The 17,986-nt window shown below is 39.8% G+C and overlaps 1 protein-coding gene across 2 annotated transcripts in view; it reads left to right on the top strand.

Moving 5' to 3' along the window:
- The window catches only part of LOC135940171 (uncharacterized), a 52,786-nt gene extending 41,018 nt beyond the window's left edge, over positions 1-11,768 (top strand). For both annotated transcript variants that reach the window (XM_065484959.1, XM_065484960.1), the window contains 2 exons: positions 4,591-4,706; positions 8,346-11,768. In XM_065484959.1, coding sequence (XP_065341031.1) covers positions 4,591-4,706; positions 8,346-9,052 — 823 coding nt within the window. In that variant the 3' untranslated portion in view covers positions 9,053-11,768. The remainder of the gene's footprint in view (positions 1-4,590; positions 4,707-8,345) is intronic.
- Positions 11,769-17,986: the final 6,218 nt, after the last annotated feature.

Raw genomic sequence — 17,986 nt, 5'->3', positions numbered from 1 at the left:
AAATAAATGTTAGAAAAGTGCTACATTTCAATCAAAGCAGTGTAAAATAGACTGATGTACCAAAAATCTTTCTTAAACCTTCTTTTCCCCCTAAAATAAAAAAACGACTAAAATTCACAGCCCCATTCACAAATCTCCTAAAAAATCATGTTAAACTATACAAATTGGCTCCCTTTTTCCTTTATTATTTTGTGAAAAGGGGAAGAGACTACTTCAATGGTTCGAATACCAATCGTTGTTAGTGGCGGAAAAACGTTTGCCCAGCTCAGTCTCTGCGGAGGCAAAGAATTCTCGAGCCGATTGGAATTGGAAAGGAGCCTGCTTTGAGCGTGCGAAAAGAAAAGCGCGCGGTGGCGACGCCGGGCGTGATTAAATTCCTTTGTACCTGCCGGATCCAAGAAAAGAGCTAGCTGCTGCTTTCGACGCCAAGCACACGTCGGTCAGTTTGAATTGGCCGGAAAGAGAGCGGCTTGTTTCAATTACAAATGGCAAACGGAACGATTTTACGGCCCGTCAGTCGACCAACTCAATTGAAAGAAAGGAAACCAACAAATAAGTCAGACATGCTTCTCTCTTTCCAGTTGCCCTGAACGAAATGCAGTTTTTTTCTGCGGCATTTATATTGAATTTCCTTCTTGGCAATTTTGTGTTCAAATTTAAGTTAAAAAAATGCCAAACTAACCAGCAAGTAAATTTATTTAAATTTCAAATATTTGGAAAATGTGTAAAAATATAGGGAGTTTTGTCAGCTTTCAGAATAAATGTTTAATTTCTTAAAAAAATCAATAATTAACGCTGTGTTTTGAGTAGAAAACTACTAAGCCAAAAGTATACAAACGCTTGAGAAAAAATATAAGTTTTTTCCGCATTATAAAAAATGACCCACTGATCGTCTTTTTCTCGATTTAACATTTTAAAAATCCAAGAGTTGTAAAATCTAATAAATATGTATTAATCTACACTTTAATTAGATTTTAAAATACTTGTGTAGGAAAAATTACAATAATTTCATTGTCTTGAGAATGGTTAATTTTAATGAGGCGGCTTTAATAATGAAATCATAATTCAGCGCCGGGGAAAGTGCATTAGGCTGCGGTCGCAATTTCCTTGCAAATGCGTCGAGGGGCGGAAAGATAAATTGCGATTTGATGGCTCGTTTCCGGCGGTGATTGATCGTGCGAAGGCGAAGGGAGCCGCGCTGAAGGTCTCCGACCCGAAACACGCTCTCTCATCTTATTTATGAAATATATACTGCACACTTTTTTATGGTCGTGAAACACGCGGCGCCGCATTAAAATATGTTTTTTTGGGCTGCGATTGGCATCGATCCGCGATGAGCAGCAAAAGGTGCGTGACCGAAATAAGTCTCCCAAGTTTGTTTGTAACAAATGTCGGCGAGCTCGGTGAAAGTTTGATGCACTGGCTTGCAGCCGAGCCTGCAGAGCAAATAAAGCGCCCCGTTTAACCCCCGTCGCGCCGTTTAATAATTCAACGTGGCAAACTTTCGCCTTAACTCGATTCTCGACTGTTGGAACTTCTTCTCGAGACGGTCTTTTCCGGCGAGTAGTTTTTGAATGCCTGCATGGCACCAACAATTTAGATAATAAATTGACCCTGGCCCGCGTTTTCACTTGGGAAGGGTGCAAAACGACCCTTTGGACGGCCGCGACGATTAATTCACGTCATCTTGGGCGAGATTGCAGCGTGTGTTGGCAGCAAAAAGCGTCGGAATTAATTAATCACCCCGTGTGTCGTCGTCGGAAATCGAATTTCGACGCTCGCTTGCCTGTGTTGGCACAAGCGTCTATGTATGCAAATTTGCGTTTCCGCATCACGCAGCCTGCACACTCACCAATATTCATTAGAATAATAACATATAGCTCTTCTTCTCTCTACAGACAGCGATCGGTAAAAGCAGGGAAGGGCGGAAAATTGACAAAAGAATGGAAATTAATGAATACATTTTCATTTCATTGTAATTTGTAAATTTGTTAGGATAATCATATACGGTTATTTATAAAGGGGTGAGTAAGGGGTTGATGAGGAATGGTGTATTAAAAACTTTCAGGGCCAGTTGCAGTGCAATAAGCGCTCGAAGAAATTAATTTTAAATTCCTTTAAGACGAGGGGTAGATAGGGGTTGAAAAGGAGGGATGGGAATCACCCTGAAACCTTTTTGGCTCGTCAGGGGAAATCAAGACGATTCAAACGGTATGCAGTTTTTGCAGTTGTGACGACTAGAAGCCGAGATCTCGCGTGAAATTTATAATTTGACCTTTGACCTTCAACCAGGCTTTGATCTTCGACCCGAAATATCTAATAAACGACACATGTCATATCATCATCACAAAATTTTCAGGGTAGATTGGTGTTAAAATTTCCAATATTTTTCGGTGATTCCGAAAAAAATTAATATCTAATTACGATTTGAAATTCAAAATTGAAAATTAAAGATGTTTGAAGTATTAAAACAATTTTCAGTGCAAAGGTTTTTCAGAGTTGTATGAGTGAAAAATGTTTGAAACTTAAACATAGACCAATTTCTTAACAGTTTTCTATTGAAAAGATCGATTTAGGATATTTTCAACGGTAAAAATATTAAAAAAAGATTTTATTTCTCAATTTCAAACCTTCCAGAAAAAAACTCTTTCTCTCTATGCAATGTGGATGTTTTTATTTTGCGTCCTGCGTTATTGTGGGGTCGATTCGAAGTAAAATAAAAATTACGACCCTTCCTTTCTCGATTCGCCGGCCGGTTGGGCGGGATGACGGGCCATAAATTTATTCGTTCATTAGGCGCGCGGCGGATTCAATTACCGATCGAGCGCGCGAGGGCCGCTCGAGGGCTGGCGCGGCGGACGGACAAACTCGGAGACGGAGATAACAAGCGGCGTGCTGTGCTCGTCGTCGAGAGCTTTTGCCGCCGCCCTAATAAGAGCACGGTCTCTTTCAATTTCGGCCCCGCCGTTGTTTATTCGCCAGATGCCAAAGGTCGGTCCGCGCCCCGAGACTAAAAATGGATCCTGCAAAGCGATAAAACGCGGGAGACAGTTTTCCTCGAATCCGCTCTTTGTGGAGAAAAATCGAGAAATCTGGTCCAGCCAAACCTTTTTGTCCTTTCTATAAAAGGCGTGTGTTCAATTCCCACGTCAATCAATGAAACTTCTCTTTTGATTTATTCTGAAAATCAAGTAGGGACACAGTCCTTACATATAATTGGAAAAGTGCTAATTTTTCAACAATTCACAGTGCAACCGAGATCAATTTGGCTTTGAATAAATCCATAGGGATTAAGTTCATGCATTCGCAATTAGGATTTTCCGGGTTTATCAGTATCAATTCCTCCAACCTAAAAAATTGACTTTCAGATGCGATAAAAAGCGCTGGTCAGTGTTAGCTGAATGAAATCTAAAAATTGGGTCCAGCCATGGAGGCCTTTGTCCTTTGTCGGGCGGCCAGGCAGGGTATCAATAGAGCGTATTATTTCCGCGTCAATCGGCCTCGATTGGCACGGCCATTGTGCGCGCGGCAAAGCAAACAGACGGACGGCCGGCCAGATGTGTGACACCCCCGCCGCCCACCCACCCGTCCGTCCGTCTGCCCTGTGCCCCGGTGCTTGCGAAACGATAAATAATGCACGCTCTCGCTTATTATTACCCGCCATCGCCGTCCTCCCACCCACCCTCCCGCCGAGAGAGAGAGAATGGAGAGAGAAGAGGGCAAAGTGAGAGGAAGAGCAGGTCCAGGAACAGCGCGTGTATCGATCCCACGCTCCCTGCCGCCGCCACCGCCTCTTCCCGATTCAATTCGCCGCCCCCTGTTACACAGTGCCACATCACATTGTCCCAACGCACGCTCCCAACCGATAAGAGCAGACAAAGATCCAAACTTTCACGACTCTAAGAGATGGGAGTTCCTTAAAATCAAAGTTTTTTCAAGCAAATGGAGTTATTGGATACATTTTTCTAGATTCCTGACAAAATCAAGAACAGAAATTCCTTGCCAGAATATTGATTTACCTTGTTTTCCACTACTAATAGGGAAGAAAAAACTATTATTACTCAAACCTCCTAATCTAGACAGATATTTTTCAACCAATGTTAAGTATCCAAAATGGTTCCCAGGTTGCCGTTTAAATTTCTAAATAAATCAGCTTCAAAATTTTCATACTAATCAGCTGGCAAGCATTTTCTCTAATATAAAAATATGATGAAAAATAATAAATAAAATAAATAAATCAGGATTTATTTCATTAGAAGGAAATTACCACAAATTTCGCACACCATTCGATAGTTGGATGGAAATCAAAATTAAAAGAAAAGATCATCGACTAAAAATTTATTTAATCTTTTGAGAAACTTCGCAGAGCTTAAATTGAATTGTTAGTCGGTCCTCGTTAAATTGTTTCACTTTGTAAAGGTGAAATGTTACTCAAAGAAAAGTCTCAATAAACCGCATACATTAGCCAACAACTTAAAATGTTTCTTAATTGTTAGCCTCAAGATCCACTTTAAAACTTTTACAAATCTTGGCAAAAACTTGACAATGTAAACAAACAATTTGTTAATTGAGTCTTTTTTCTGTTTTCAGACGCAAAAAACCGCACAACCCGCTGCCAGCGCCGTCACCTGATCCTCCGGGCATGGGCGAGGACGACCCCACAGCAGACGACAGCAGCGGCCTCATGGGCTCCGGTGAGGTTACAGGTCAGTACATAGCTAATTTAATTAAAATTTTCCGCTGTCATCCTCTCGAATACAATAAAATGCAAATTCCAATCCGCGTACGGAAGTAATATTTCAACCCTTCTACGGATGGATTGTTGTTATTATTATTGCTGCGCAGCTTTAATCTAGAGCTGTACGCTTCACCAAGTCATCGAATTCATCAGTCAGCCGGTGCAAAGGCAAAATAAATCATCGGTGGCGCGCACCCGCAGCGTCCAATCAACGCAATTACACGCTCCACATTTTCTCCGATACACTGACAGCGTCCGCAGCAGAACAGGGCCGTGAGAGACGCCCCTTTTTGTTTGTTTCTCATTTGAAAAAAAATTAATATTTGAAATTTTAAATTAGGCAACGTATTAAAAAATAATTTGAAACGCCTTAAAATTCAGTTAAGGACGCGAAATGTTTTTGACAGTTAGTAAATGGAAATTAGTTAAATAAAAATCGATAAATTTGAAAAAGAAAATGATAAATTTAAATCTCCACACTCCCAAGTAGAGATAAAAACTGCTGATTTTTACCAGAGCAAATTTTTAATTTGAGTTTCAATTTTTTAAACCGTTTGACTTGGCCGTTCCAACGGTGAGCAGATTTTGCAGATCGAACTGAGCCTCCCGCCATTGTTCAAGTGGATAACAAATAGGAATTTAATTAATTCAATCGTTTGAGGGGGCTACCCTGACGCCAGGGTTCAATTTCTCACCTACTTTGAAGATCATGGTCGAGAGTGAAAATGAACCAATAGATTTTGTCAAAGTACGGGCATGCTTTCAGAATAAGTATTAACATGAAACCAATTTATCTAATTTAAGTTTTAATCTCCTATATATGCCCCGAGGCAATTTATTTTTTGTGCATTGCTAATTTAAATAAATTAAAATTTTGATATATTAAATTAAATATATTTAAATAAATAAATTCAATAAATAAAAAAAGTTAAATTTGAAATTATAACTTAGAATCCCTCTTGCCTCTGTTATCAGCACAAAGACAACCAAGTTTTTGACTTTTATTATTTGTATTATGTTTGCACACTGCCCCAATATTGGGAAATGAGGTAAAATGTGTGCTGTCGATGCGGCAAAAATGATGATTGGGTTGGTCAGCGCGCAGAGCGGAGCAACGTCCGGCCATGAATAATGCAAAACGCAGCATCCGCGCGCTTTCGATTGGCGTAAAACGCGAATGCTGCGGCGTCGACGGGTGACAACTGCATATTTCAGCGCGCGTGTGGATTGCGGGCACGAAATCTCGTTTCGTTTTGTTTGTTGGTCGGTCGGTCGGTTTGGACAAAGCGTGGAAAAAACAAACAATGGCAATGCAGCGAACGCCGGGATGCCGACGGCGAAAATATAATTTCACGAGAGTGAGCTTGTGCAACAAAAGCTTGTCGCCCAGCGAGCACACACGCGTTCTCGCGCGCTTTTTGTTCTGCTGCTTGCACTGCGCCTTGCCGCGTCAAACATTCATTATTGCGGCTTGTTACACTGGCACGCAACCCTTTCAAAATGAGTGTAATTACGCCTTCAAAGGCCTTTGACTTTAAAGGCTTCTCTGTCTGTGCGCGAGTGCGTGTCTGCGATCCGTGAATAAAGCTTCGATAGGCCCGCAATCACTGTCTGTTAATAGTCAATAACTTATTCCAAATTACCTTGTGGTTAGAAATCTTAATTATTGTCATCAACTGCTTGGAAATTAGAAGCTGCAGTTTCAGGTAGTAGATTGAATTAGCTGTAATTTCGTGATATTTCTGTACACTTTTTAGGTCCGGGAATTTAAGATTAATAATCTTTTGGCGTCAAAATGTGTTTTAAGACACCAAATGAGCGCGAATCACGCCATTCTAAGATTTTTGAGACACACTTAAAACCGTCTAAATTGCCTGTGGAGCCTGATCATACGCGGAATATGATTAAATACTGTATATGTATTGAAGATTGCCTTTAGAAACCTGTTGGTTTCTTGAAATACAATAATATCATGATTTGACCATTGGAGCAGTTTTTAATTTTTAAAAAGGATTGATACTACAAAATCCTGGAAAATCCTTGTTGCCAATGAATGAAATCATCCCTTAGGATTCAGTTGAAGCCAAAATTGACCTAACGAGCACTGCAAATTTTTTAGAAATGTGGCTGTGAAGTTATCATGCTTTTTAAATGGTGCGGACTGTCTCCTTACTTGAAATACTATTTTATTTCAAAACTAAGAGTTTCCCCCAAAAAGTGTCATACACTGTTGAATTGATCTTGACGAGAGGAACCGAAAAAAGAAAATGTGGCCAATTGCTGTAAATTTTGGAGAAAATTGGAAAAATTGGAAATTTTACTCTAGCTAGATCCTTTTAATTGTTGCAAATTGTAGAAAACGAATTGTTTATAGACCAAATGATATTGCATCCAATATTTCGAATAATTTTCGGTCGTTGCCCGACAAACCCTCGAAAATTGGGCTTCAATTCTCAAATTTTCTCACTGTCCAAACAGTGTTTTTCAGGAAATAGATTGTTCAGCCTCATATTTTTAAAACATTTTGTGTTATATAAAATGTTTCTTGGGGATATTTAACTTCCAAAGCGCTTGGAAAAGTCTTCCCAATTGTGTTCTAGATTTAATTTTATACAAAATAAAAAATTAAATAGTTCAATGAAAACACCAGTGACAAACCATTCTGAATTTGACCTCTAAACCCCTTTTAAAGCTGAAACCACGTAGAAGAATTACAACCCAAAGAAAATAAAATTTAATCGGCCAAAAGAGCTACAACAATGCGATCTTTTTGTCGGGAAGCTTCTTAAAATCTACAATGCGCAACCCTGCCCTTTTTATATAAAGGATTTTAGTCGGCAACGTGCTTGTCGTTGCGGACGCGCGGGTTGCATAGCCTTGCCACTGGCAGGCGGCATTAAATCTACAGGGAATATTCAGATTTATATGCATTTTTTATCAACCGTATAAAAGACTCCATTGATTTTCTGAATGTGAATAAATTTATATGGTTTATCGGCGAGCACAGTATAAAACAATCTGGGAAAAATTCTTGTAATTTGATAGAGAGTAAAAACATTATCCATCCAATTTGTTCCATCAAATAGGCAATCTAAATTTAAAAAAAAAATCACGATTGATCAAAAATTAGATTTAAAATATGTACTAGATTAGGAAAATTCCACTTTAAATTCGTCACATAACTAAAAATGTGCACCAGCGGGGTCCAGATATGCGATAAAATTGATTCGCTTTGCGCAGATCCAAGATGGCGTCTGAATGTGGGAAACAAAAAGCTCTCTTTGGATTGCCGTACGAGTGTAAAGAGTTTGTTTTTACGATCCAAAAGACACAATTAGTTAAGAGTAATGCAAATTATGTCACAATATTGACCAAAACTCGGTTCTTTTCATTTTCGAGTATTTTCACGTGACCGTTATTTCGCGCCAAACTCCACCGGACGCCATATCTGCGCGTCACACGAATCTGGACCCCACTGATGTGCACGTGTTTGATTAAAATTTAAAAAAAATGAAATGCAAGCTGAGCTTCTCCTTTAGATTTTTGGATTTTTCATCGATTTAATTTATTGACTTCGTGTATTAAAATTTTATGTAATGTGTTGCAGGTGTGGGGAACGCCACGGCTGTGGGCACGACGCGCGGGAGTGGGGCGCCGCTGGTGCGGGCCGAAGAGGCGATGATCGTGTGCCTGGTGCTGCTGCTGTGGGTGGGCGCGATCGCGTTGTTCTTCAACCGCTGGGGCAAGATCCGGATGCTGGAGCCGTACCAGCCCAAGTTCCAGCCGTCGTCACACCGGCCGTCGTGTCCGCTGCTCGAGATGCCGGCGGTGGCGCCGACGGCGTCGCCGCCCTCCTGCCCGCTCAACCAGCGGCTGCAGTGCTCCAAGCTGAACGTCAGTCTCGACTCGGCCGCCGCCGGGGGCGTGTGCCCCCACGGGCACCGGCCGCGCCAGAACTCGGTGTTCGTGGCGGCGCCGTGCTTGGCCGCGCACCTGGCGCCGCCGCCGCGCAAGGCCAAGAGCGCCGTCGACCTGCAGGAGTTGTTCCTCGAGCACGAAGCCTCCGAGCTGCTCCGCCCCCGGCCGCTGCTCTTCCGCGCCGGGGGCGGCAGACGCGCGTCCACGCTGCTGCCGCCGCTGCTGCCCACCGTGCCCGACCTGCCCCTCACCGTCGAGCCGCCCACGCCGACCCCCGACTCGGCCCCCCAGCCGCCCCCGCACCACCACCCCCAGCAGTGCCACGTGGTCGTCGAGACGCCCCCGAAGCCGCCCCCGCCGCCCGCCCCGGCCATCCTCCGCGTCACGCACGTCTGAAGCGCTGCGCAGACGCGTTGGAGGAGGCCGGGGGGCGGCCCTCGTGCACAAAAACTCGGACACTTTTACGGACACGACTCGTCGACGCGCCAAAAAGCTTCTGCTCCCGCTTTCCGGCTGCCAATTCTTCGAATCGAACTTTTCCTCGGCTGGAAAAATTAGCCGCCTCTTTTCCTGGGTTCGCAAACACCCGCATTTTCCGGTTAAACCAACTGCTATAATTTTCACATTTTTCTGAAACACGTTCAAATTGTCAAAATATGTGAATTAAAAAATGCGATTGTAAAAATAGAAAATAAATCTCTAGATGGAATGATGAAATTTTCAAGATTGAACGACCAGAATTGAAAAATTATTCAAACACTAGAAACACTAGTCCGAAGACAAAAAAAAAGAATATTTCAATTCGCTCACGGCCAATTAGAGGCTTAATCAGCAAATCTGGCTACGAAATTACCTCACTAAGACACTCTAGGGAAATTTTGGTCCATCTAGAGTTTAATTACTTTCCATTTATGAACCTAAAAATAACCTTTCCGCAATTATTAATTCCATATTGGTCTCCTTGTGGCTAAAATAGGAAAATTTTTAGCTTCATGTTAAGATTTATCTTTTTTAATTGATCAAATTGATTTTTCAATATGTAGTCACACAGACAAAAGGCATGGAAGGCTTAAAAGCAATTATTTAAAAAAATATATTTGGGAAAATGTGGATAAATGCGTGTTTTTGTGCGAAAAACGGTTGGCAAAATTGGTGAACCCTGTCTGACGCCACAGCTGACTGACGTTTGTGGGGCCACCGTTGGAGCCATCATCAGGTCTTCAAAGTTACAAAAAATTCGAGCAGTGCTGTGGCGTCGCACTCGAAGCTTTTTTACCCTCAAGTCGTTTCGAACTTTTCTCTATTCGTTGGGCTGCGTGTTTAGGTTTTTCAACTTTTTTCGTGGTACGTGTTTAGAATAAATTGACTCGCATTGAGCACGAATAACGGAATTGCAGGAAATTAATGTGAATTTTGTTATTTTAGGCCCAATTTTTTGTACCTGTAAAAATCAAGACTTTCACAATCAAGAATGGGTATAGATTTATGATAAAATACACATTTAAAAAATATTTCTTTTTGTTTCTACAGAGTTTTAGGATTCTTGGAATAAAAAACTGTCTAAATTTTATCAGGCAGCTGTATTAAAAACGAAATATTTGAGTTTTATCCATTTTATTTGTTTGATTTGTCAAAAATGTATTTTTTAAATCATAATTTTCAGCTGCCAATCAAAATTCCTAAATAAGTTTTAATTTTAATTTTCAAAGTAAGCTAAAACAAAGTAATTTCAACTATTGTAAGTGGCAAAAAGTAAAAAAAAACTCGCCAGCTCTATCCATTCGTGTCTCACCCTGCGTTCTTTAGTGTTTTATGAAGGATTAAAACTCTTCAGGGGATTGTGTCTGACACTTCCTCACCGAACCGTGTAGCGTTTAGCTGATACTCGTTTGTTGTGTCAAATGATTAATCAAAAATGTCAGCGTGTAAGGTTAATTTTGAAGTTCAACCAGGCTGAACCTGATTTTTCAATCAGGAAATAATTATTGAATCGGTAAATGCCTCTGCGACTGCATTGAAATGGAAAGTTGTAACAGAAAAGGTTTTCTCTAAGAAGCTAAATATTTCCCAGCTCCAAAGTTTGTTAGAAAATCAAGCGGAGAACACTGTCTCTCTATTTAAAATCAGAATTAATTTTAACAAAGGGAAATTTCACATCGAGAGGAATCAAAATTAATTAAAAATAATATTCAGAAACTGTCTAATTTTTTTAATAAAAATTTGGTTAAACTCTGAAATTTTAAGCCTATAGATAATATTATTTTTCCAACTAATCCAATTTAATTTTTATCACTGCCTTGTATCAATCCACTTTGAAGTGCATCGATCGCAGAGAGTAATTTTTATTTACGGTCCCAATTAGTGGTGGAGAGCAAGCCTCTCAAAAGTCAGAGTGCGCTCTTTTCAACATCCGCAACTTTGATGTCTGCTGCTGTTTGAAAAGCGTCTTTGCGGCCAGAGCAGAAAAATCACGTTCAGCCATTTTATGAAACATGCATCGCTCCCAACAAAGTCCATAGCAGCGAATAGAGAACCTTTTTTGTTTTGTTTCCTTTTTTGCTTTTTTTTTCATCTGGCTCGTCCATGAAACTTAGATGTGTGCGTGTTTTGCCTGGCGTCCGCTTCGCCGGCGATAAATCTCTTTCTCTATACTCTTCTCTGCTCTATTCCCCGTTTCGTTTGCCGCGTGCGCGAGTGCAGAGACATTTCTTTAACCTCTCTGGCTTGCTGCGGCGTGCAAACAAACAAGGCTATAGCTACTACTGCCGCTGCGACGAGTGCTGCGTGCGAATTCTCGACAATTATTTCTGCCCACGCGCAGGAAGTAAAATTTAATAACAAATTACGCCATGTACATGTGTATGTATATCAGACTTTTGTAAATAAACACAAGCCAAAAACGAAAACGAAATAAAGAAGCGCGAAAACCCGAGGAAGAAGACATATATATTATATTATATATTTATCGACAGAGAGTAAAAAGCCACGCCGAGCTGAGTGATTTTCTATTAAAACGACGCGAAGAAGCGAAAAACATGACGAAACGTTTATTCTTAATGTTATATATCAAAGTTAGACTGTGTAACAATAAAAACATATATATCAAAAGTTATCACGCATTTTGTTTCATTTTTAGTGACCTTCTGACCATAAACAAACTCTTAAATGAGTCGAATTTGTTTGATCTGACAATATTCTTAAAATTTTATGTTTTATTTCAGTCAAAGATTTAGGATTAAATTGAAATTCTTCATTCGAATAATGCCAGAACTACTCTTCAACGTATAAAAAAATTCATACGTCTTTACAACATGGAAAAACTCGTGTCTTGTCTGTTTCAATGCCGTATACAAGAAATAATACTAGTTTCAAAAATTCAAATTTATTTATTTTTAATTCAAATGGCGTTTCATTCATATAGAGAAGAAGAAGAAAAATATTGGAGTTTTTGTTACAATTTAGCATTTTTAAAAATGTTCTGAACAAAATTAATTAAATTTATAAAAAAATAGAAATTAGAGCAAGTTTTTTAATTCTTCTTTAGAACTGTGAAATTGTGACCAAAAATAAAACCTGTTTTCCTTAGATGAATCAAATGTCAAGTAAATATTCTCATTTTAAAATCTTGTAATATTAATGCTCCCTGAGGCAATGATATTTTTATTGATATTTTGATGAACAAGATTATATGAGAAAAGTTACAGTGTTAATCAAAAAATTAGGTGTTGATTCGGCCGAATAGATGCATCAAATAACCAAATAATGGAGCAAATAATCATCGATTGCTAAAATGAAAGTGTTTTAAGTATGCGCAATATGATTTAACTGAAATATTTATTATAATAAGTATTTTTCAATTAGTAAAACAAAAAGAATTCAAGTTAAACTTATTATTATAATAAGATGAATGAAACAACACAAAAATATAATTAAACAATTATTTGTTTCACTCGTTTACAAAAATTATGCTATTGACAGAAAAATTTAAATCCATGTATCAAGTGTTGCTGCAAAATAATCCCTTCGTCCACGGAGAGAACACGAATTTTACGCTGTTTAGACACAGCTAGAGTTGCGACTCGTTGAAAAACGGCTTTTGCAGTGCTGCAGATGGAGCCGAACACGCCACTTTAATGTATTATTCGCAAACGACACACACTGCAGCAGTTGTTGTTCCTCGTAACATGCAAATTTCGCTGGCTGGCGTGCGCGCGTGTGTGTCTGTTTGTGCACTGTCGGTGTACATAATTCTATTTGATGTAGCTGGACGGGCGGATGCCCTCTGCACTGTTTGCACTTTCTGTATGCCTGCGAAAATGTGCATTAGTAAAATGGAAGCTGCCACCGCCGCTGCCGTCACCGCTGCTGCAAAAGGTGCGCAGCCGGGAACAAATGAAAACCGACACTGCTGCTTCATGCACTTTGCTAACGTTCCATAGAGCTCCACGACTGCCACATGAAGCTGCCAGTTCTAAAATTTGAATTCCGTGAAATTCGTGACAGTTTTTATCAAAAATATTAAGGATTAGATGTGTATGAAACCAATAATTGTTAAATTTTTGGCTGCTTCGATGTTTAAAAGCATTTTGAATATTGATTACTTCTGCGAAACCACAGTGTTATATAATTTAAAACCAATCACTCGGTTTATAATTTGCATGCGCATGACCAAATTGAAAATTAATAGCGTTGTGACCAAGGGAAACGAAATTTGTAAATTTTACTCAATATTCAATCGTTTGTAAAAGGTTTTTTTTATTTCGTTCCAAACTCTGCTGTGAAAACATCGGTGGTTAAATCCAGAATTTCTACAACTGAAAAGTTTTATTTTTTTCAGCGGGGGCCAGATGTGCGATAAAATTGGTTCGCACTGCGCAGATCCAAGATGGCGTCTGAATGTGGGAAACAAAAGCTCTCTTTGGATTGCCGTACGAGTGTCAAGAGTTTGTTTTTACGATTCAAAAGACACAATTAGTTAAGAGTAATGCAAATTATGTCACAATATTCACCAAAACTTGGTTATTTTCGCGCCATATCTGCGCGTCGCACGAATCCGGTCCCGGCTGATTTTTTTTTAACTGTCCGCTCTTTCGCCAACCCTTATTTTTGTGTCATTTTTGGAGTAAATCTAGTTCAAGACATATTTAATTCTACCCTTTAAATGCGATATCAAAGAAGGTCTGCAATTTAAAATATTTAGAACTTATTTTAATCCAATACAGTTAATTCCATATAATAAACTGCAAATTTAGTGCTAGACTGGCAATGCACAGAATTGTTAATTTTAATGGCTGGTTGGTAACCCTAAGTGCAATATAATAGCGCTTGTTCCTATGTGTGCTGTGCTTTGTGCTTTTGTATGAGAGCCGCGCCGAGAGAAATTTAATAACTGCCGCTCGACGGGCCCGCCCAACAGATGAGATGATAGCCGAAAGCGTTTCTTTTTTCCTCCTCTCGTCGTGAGCTGGAAAAGCGGCGGTGGCGGCGGCGCCAGGCGCAACGATCTAATTTTGCGTCGGAATTTAATGTTAAAAGTCGCCGCCACCGCCGCGTCTTTTTCGCAAATTGCAGTCGACGCGCGCCTTCATTAGCTTTTATGCGCGCGACGTGCGTATCGCTAATGAAAGCTGGCGCAAACAACTCCGCTTTTTATGCTCCGAGTTTTGTTAATTTTCACTCCTCTCCGCGGCATAATTGCCTGACAGTTACGTGACACACGAAATCAGGGTTTCACTGAAAGACAGACAGTTGGAACATGACTGGCCAGTTCGTTAATTATTTTTACTTAAAATCTTGCGAGAATCAAATCCTGGATATGAAATACTGGTTAAAGAATGTTTTTAAAAGAGAATTATGCACGTATTAAGTTTTATTTCAAAAGTAAAAATTATAAAATGGCTAATATAAGGAACAAATTAAGTTATGCTTAGCTTTGAGGCAGCGGGGGCCAGATTTGCGATGAAATTGGTTCCCACTGCGCAGATCCAAGATGGCGTCTGAATGTGGGAAACAAAAAGCTCTATTTAGATTCCCGTACGAGTGTCAAGAGTTTGTTTTTACGATCCAAAAGACACAATTATATAGTATTAGCAATGCAAATTATGTCACAATATTGACGAAAACTTGGTTCCTTTCGCGCATTTTCACGTGACCGTTTTGTTCGCGCCATACTCCACCGGACACCATATCTGCGCGTCGCACGAATCTGGCCCCCGCTGCTTTGAGGGAATTTTTAGGAAATAATTCTCTTCGCTGTGAAACTTTTTTTGTTTTCCTGTTTTGAGCCCCAAGCAACAGCAATTAAATTAAAAAAAAATCATGCCAAATGATTTGCTGAATCAACAGAAAATAAAAACAATTTTGTATTATTAATTATAAGATTTCATTTAATATTAAATTGAACTAACGATAGAAGAACTCCCCTATAGCATATAGCAGAAATATAGACATACATTTCCGTCTTGACAAAGTGCACACGGAAATTGGCCAAATTTGTTCGAGTCCTTCGGGAGCGCATGCAGCGTTCGCTTAATTAAAGGGGCCGCGTGTTTGCCCATGTCTGCGTGGCGGCGGCGGCGGACGCGCATGAACAAACAGCGAAACAAGCGTCGGACGGGTGGACGGACACGTACGCGCTGTTTGTTTTGACGAAAGCTCGCTGACAGCCGCCACGCCACGCCACACGCAGCCTTTTCTCGCCCGGCCCTTGCTTGTTACCGCCGACGCAACGCATTTCAACTCGCCCATCCGCCATGCTAACCTAAGTAACTAACTAACCTTAACCCTACTCTATTCTCTCCCTCTCTGTTGTAACGGTGCTCTCACAATTAGGTAGTACATATATTGGCCTCTGCTGAGTGTTTTGTTACACCAACTATTTTACTAGAACGTGAGCTATGGGATAATGGACTTTAGATAAGTAAATTAATTTTATAAGCAGGAATGAGTATTCATAATGTTAGACCCTGGATTCAATCCGAAATTGACCTAATAGGTAGCAGTGTAATTTTTAAAATCGTGTTGAATGCTTTTGAAATGCGGTGAGCATATATCTACCTAATTGAATTCTTATTTCGTCCTGGCTCCGGTAACTTTCAACAAACACCCAAATTTTCATTGTCGAATTAATTGTTGTCCTTTTCTTGCAACAAGGAAATTCGCGTTTGGGCGTTGAAAGTTGCGCAATTTTTCCGGGACCAGGACGATTTCATGTTTCACTACAAAAAGTGTCGTTTTTCCTTTTTCCCCAAAAAAGGTAGTATCATAAACCCGTTGGACAGATCTCGACGAGACAAATTGAAATCTGCCAAGAAAATATGGGCAAGTGCTGTAAGTTTTGGAGCAAATTAAAAAAAAATAACTTGTCCTCTTTTAAATATTGCGCACTGTGCCAATTGTTAAAAAAATTAATTTGATCTATGTACTACATTGCAGCTGACAATTCTAATCATTTACATTTGTTACTCTGTAACAATCGACAACTTCAATTCAGTGTCACAATTAACTATGTACATATTTTGGTATTTTTCTCTGATATATATATTTACTTTTTTGCTCTATCTGTTGCATTATTTTCATTTGCTTCTCAACTCAATTTTAATATTAATTTTGAGTTGAAAATTTTTTGCTGTAAATATATAAACTCGATAATATATGAAATATTTTACAAAACGACGGAATTACAATTTTTCTTAATGAAAACTTTTGTTTTTTCAGACCCTGCTATAGAAAGATAATTAATAAACGAATTTTTCCATCTAATAGAGGTGCCGTTTTTCCAACATACACAAATTTGGATATTTTTCATCTCTTCTTCAGCTTCTTCCAGTCTTTAAGGGACTGCGGTGCTTTTCCTCAGAATAATATGAATTTCTTTCAACTCGACTGCAAGTGGCTGGTGTTTTCTTTTTTCCTCGACGATGGTCCTCTCCATAGAAATATTAATGATTATACCCTCCTTCTTCTGGTCAATGATGATGATATGTCCGGCTTGATTGCCTCTGAATCCTAAGTGGTCGGACATCTCCAGTTTATTCCATGTAAAAAACTCCATGTTAAAATAACATAAAAGAGGCTTTTAAAGCGATACTCAGTCCTATTAACGTTTTATTCGTTTTCAGATGGTTTCTAAGAGCGGCGGGTCGTGTTCGTTCATTTAATGTCCGCCTGCATAGTGAATGGAAGCTGCTGAGGGAAAACGACTTGATCGCCTTTATTGCACAGCAGCCATTAGACTTTGCAGACGAGCAGCGGCTGCGACAATTTAATTAATTGTTTGCATGCATGAAAATAATCGAGAGATTACGCACGAATATTCGGAGGTGGGTGAGAACACCGCATGCACACACGCGAGATATTGTCTGTTGCGAGTTGCCATGCAGGCGCAACAGATTCGAGGCAAGCTTGCCGAGGCGATGATAATAATAAAACGAGATTACAGCGTCGAGTCGAGTGGAGTGAAGTGGAGACGAGGGGTGTGGAATATGCACGCGCATATATTTTGAATCTAACTGGGTCAAACGCTGCGAACCGAACCCAAAAGCTGCTCCGGCTGCCGGATGAGAAGCACTCGGAAACATTCGCCCCTTTCGCCGGCGCCGTCAAAAAGGGAAAAGCAGGGAAATGGGCTAGTGGGAATTCGCCGCCCTTGTCTTGTTGCTGTTTGCTGTTTCCATCTTGCCTTTCGCTCCCATAACGATCAGAGTGATGAAACTATAAATTACAATTACAAGTGATGATTTTGGTCTCCCTTTTCACTTCCCAATATTCGAAATTTAAATTAAACTATTAGTTTCTTTTTTAGGATTGTAGTCATAGGAGAAGAATGGAATAAATGAAATGTTTAATAAATTTTTCTCTTCAAATTTAAAATACCGCAGGTCCATTTTAAATTTTGCCTGATTTAAAAAGATCTATATGTTTTTAATCATAGCTTTTGTGGCTGAATTAAGTTGTTTTTCAATGACATTAAAACGGGAATTTTTCTCAAGTGAAATAAAGTTCCAATTTTAATTAAGAGTTGGAGCACTGAAGAATCCTTTTTTCCTACGAGTATTTTTCTGGGGGAAGGGAGCAGAGGAATAATCCAGAATTAAAAAAACGGACAGTGCTGTAATCAAATATCCACCCCAAAGCCAAACCCTTATCGAACAAACCATTAAAATGCAGGCCTCCAGTTTTAAGATAAATATCCCGGAGCAAAATTTTCTTTTAGATGCCAAAAGATTGCTTGAAACAGGAATCGCGACTTGTTGCGAAGCGACGGCCGGTCGCGGTCTTGTGCAAGAGGCCGGTAATGCGATTTAACCGTTGATTAAGCCATTCAGCGCG

Source organism: Cloeon dipterum, chromosome 3 (genome assembly GCF_949628265.1).
Source record: "Cloeon dipterum chromosome 3, ieCloDipt1.1, whole genome shotgun sequence".
NCBI classification, from domain to species: Eukaryota; Metazoa; Arthropoda; class Insecta; order Ephemeroptera; family Baetidae; genus Cloeon; species Cloeon dipterum.
This window is presented reverse-complemented; position numbering and strand designations above follow the sequence as displayed.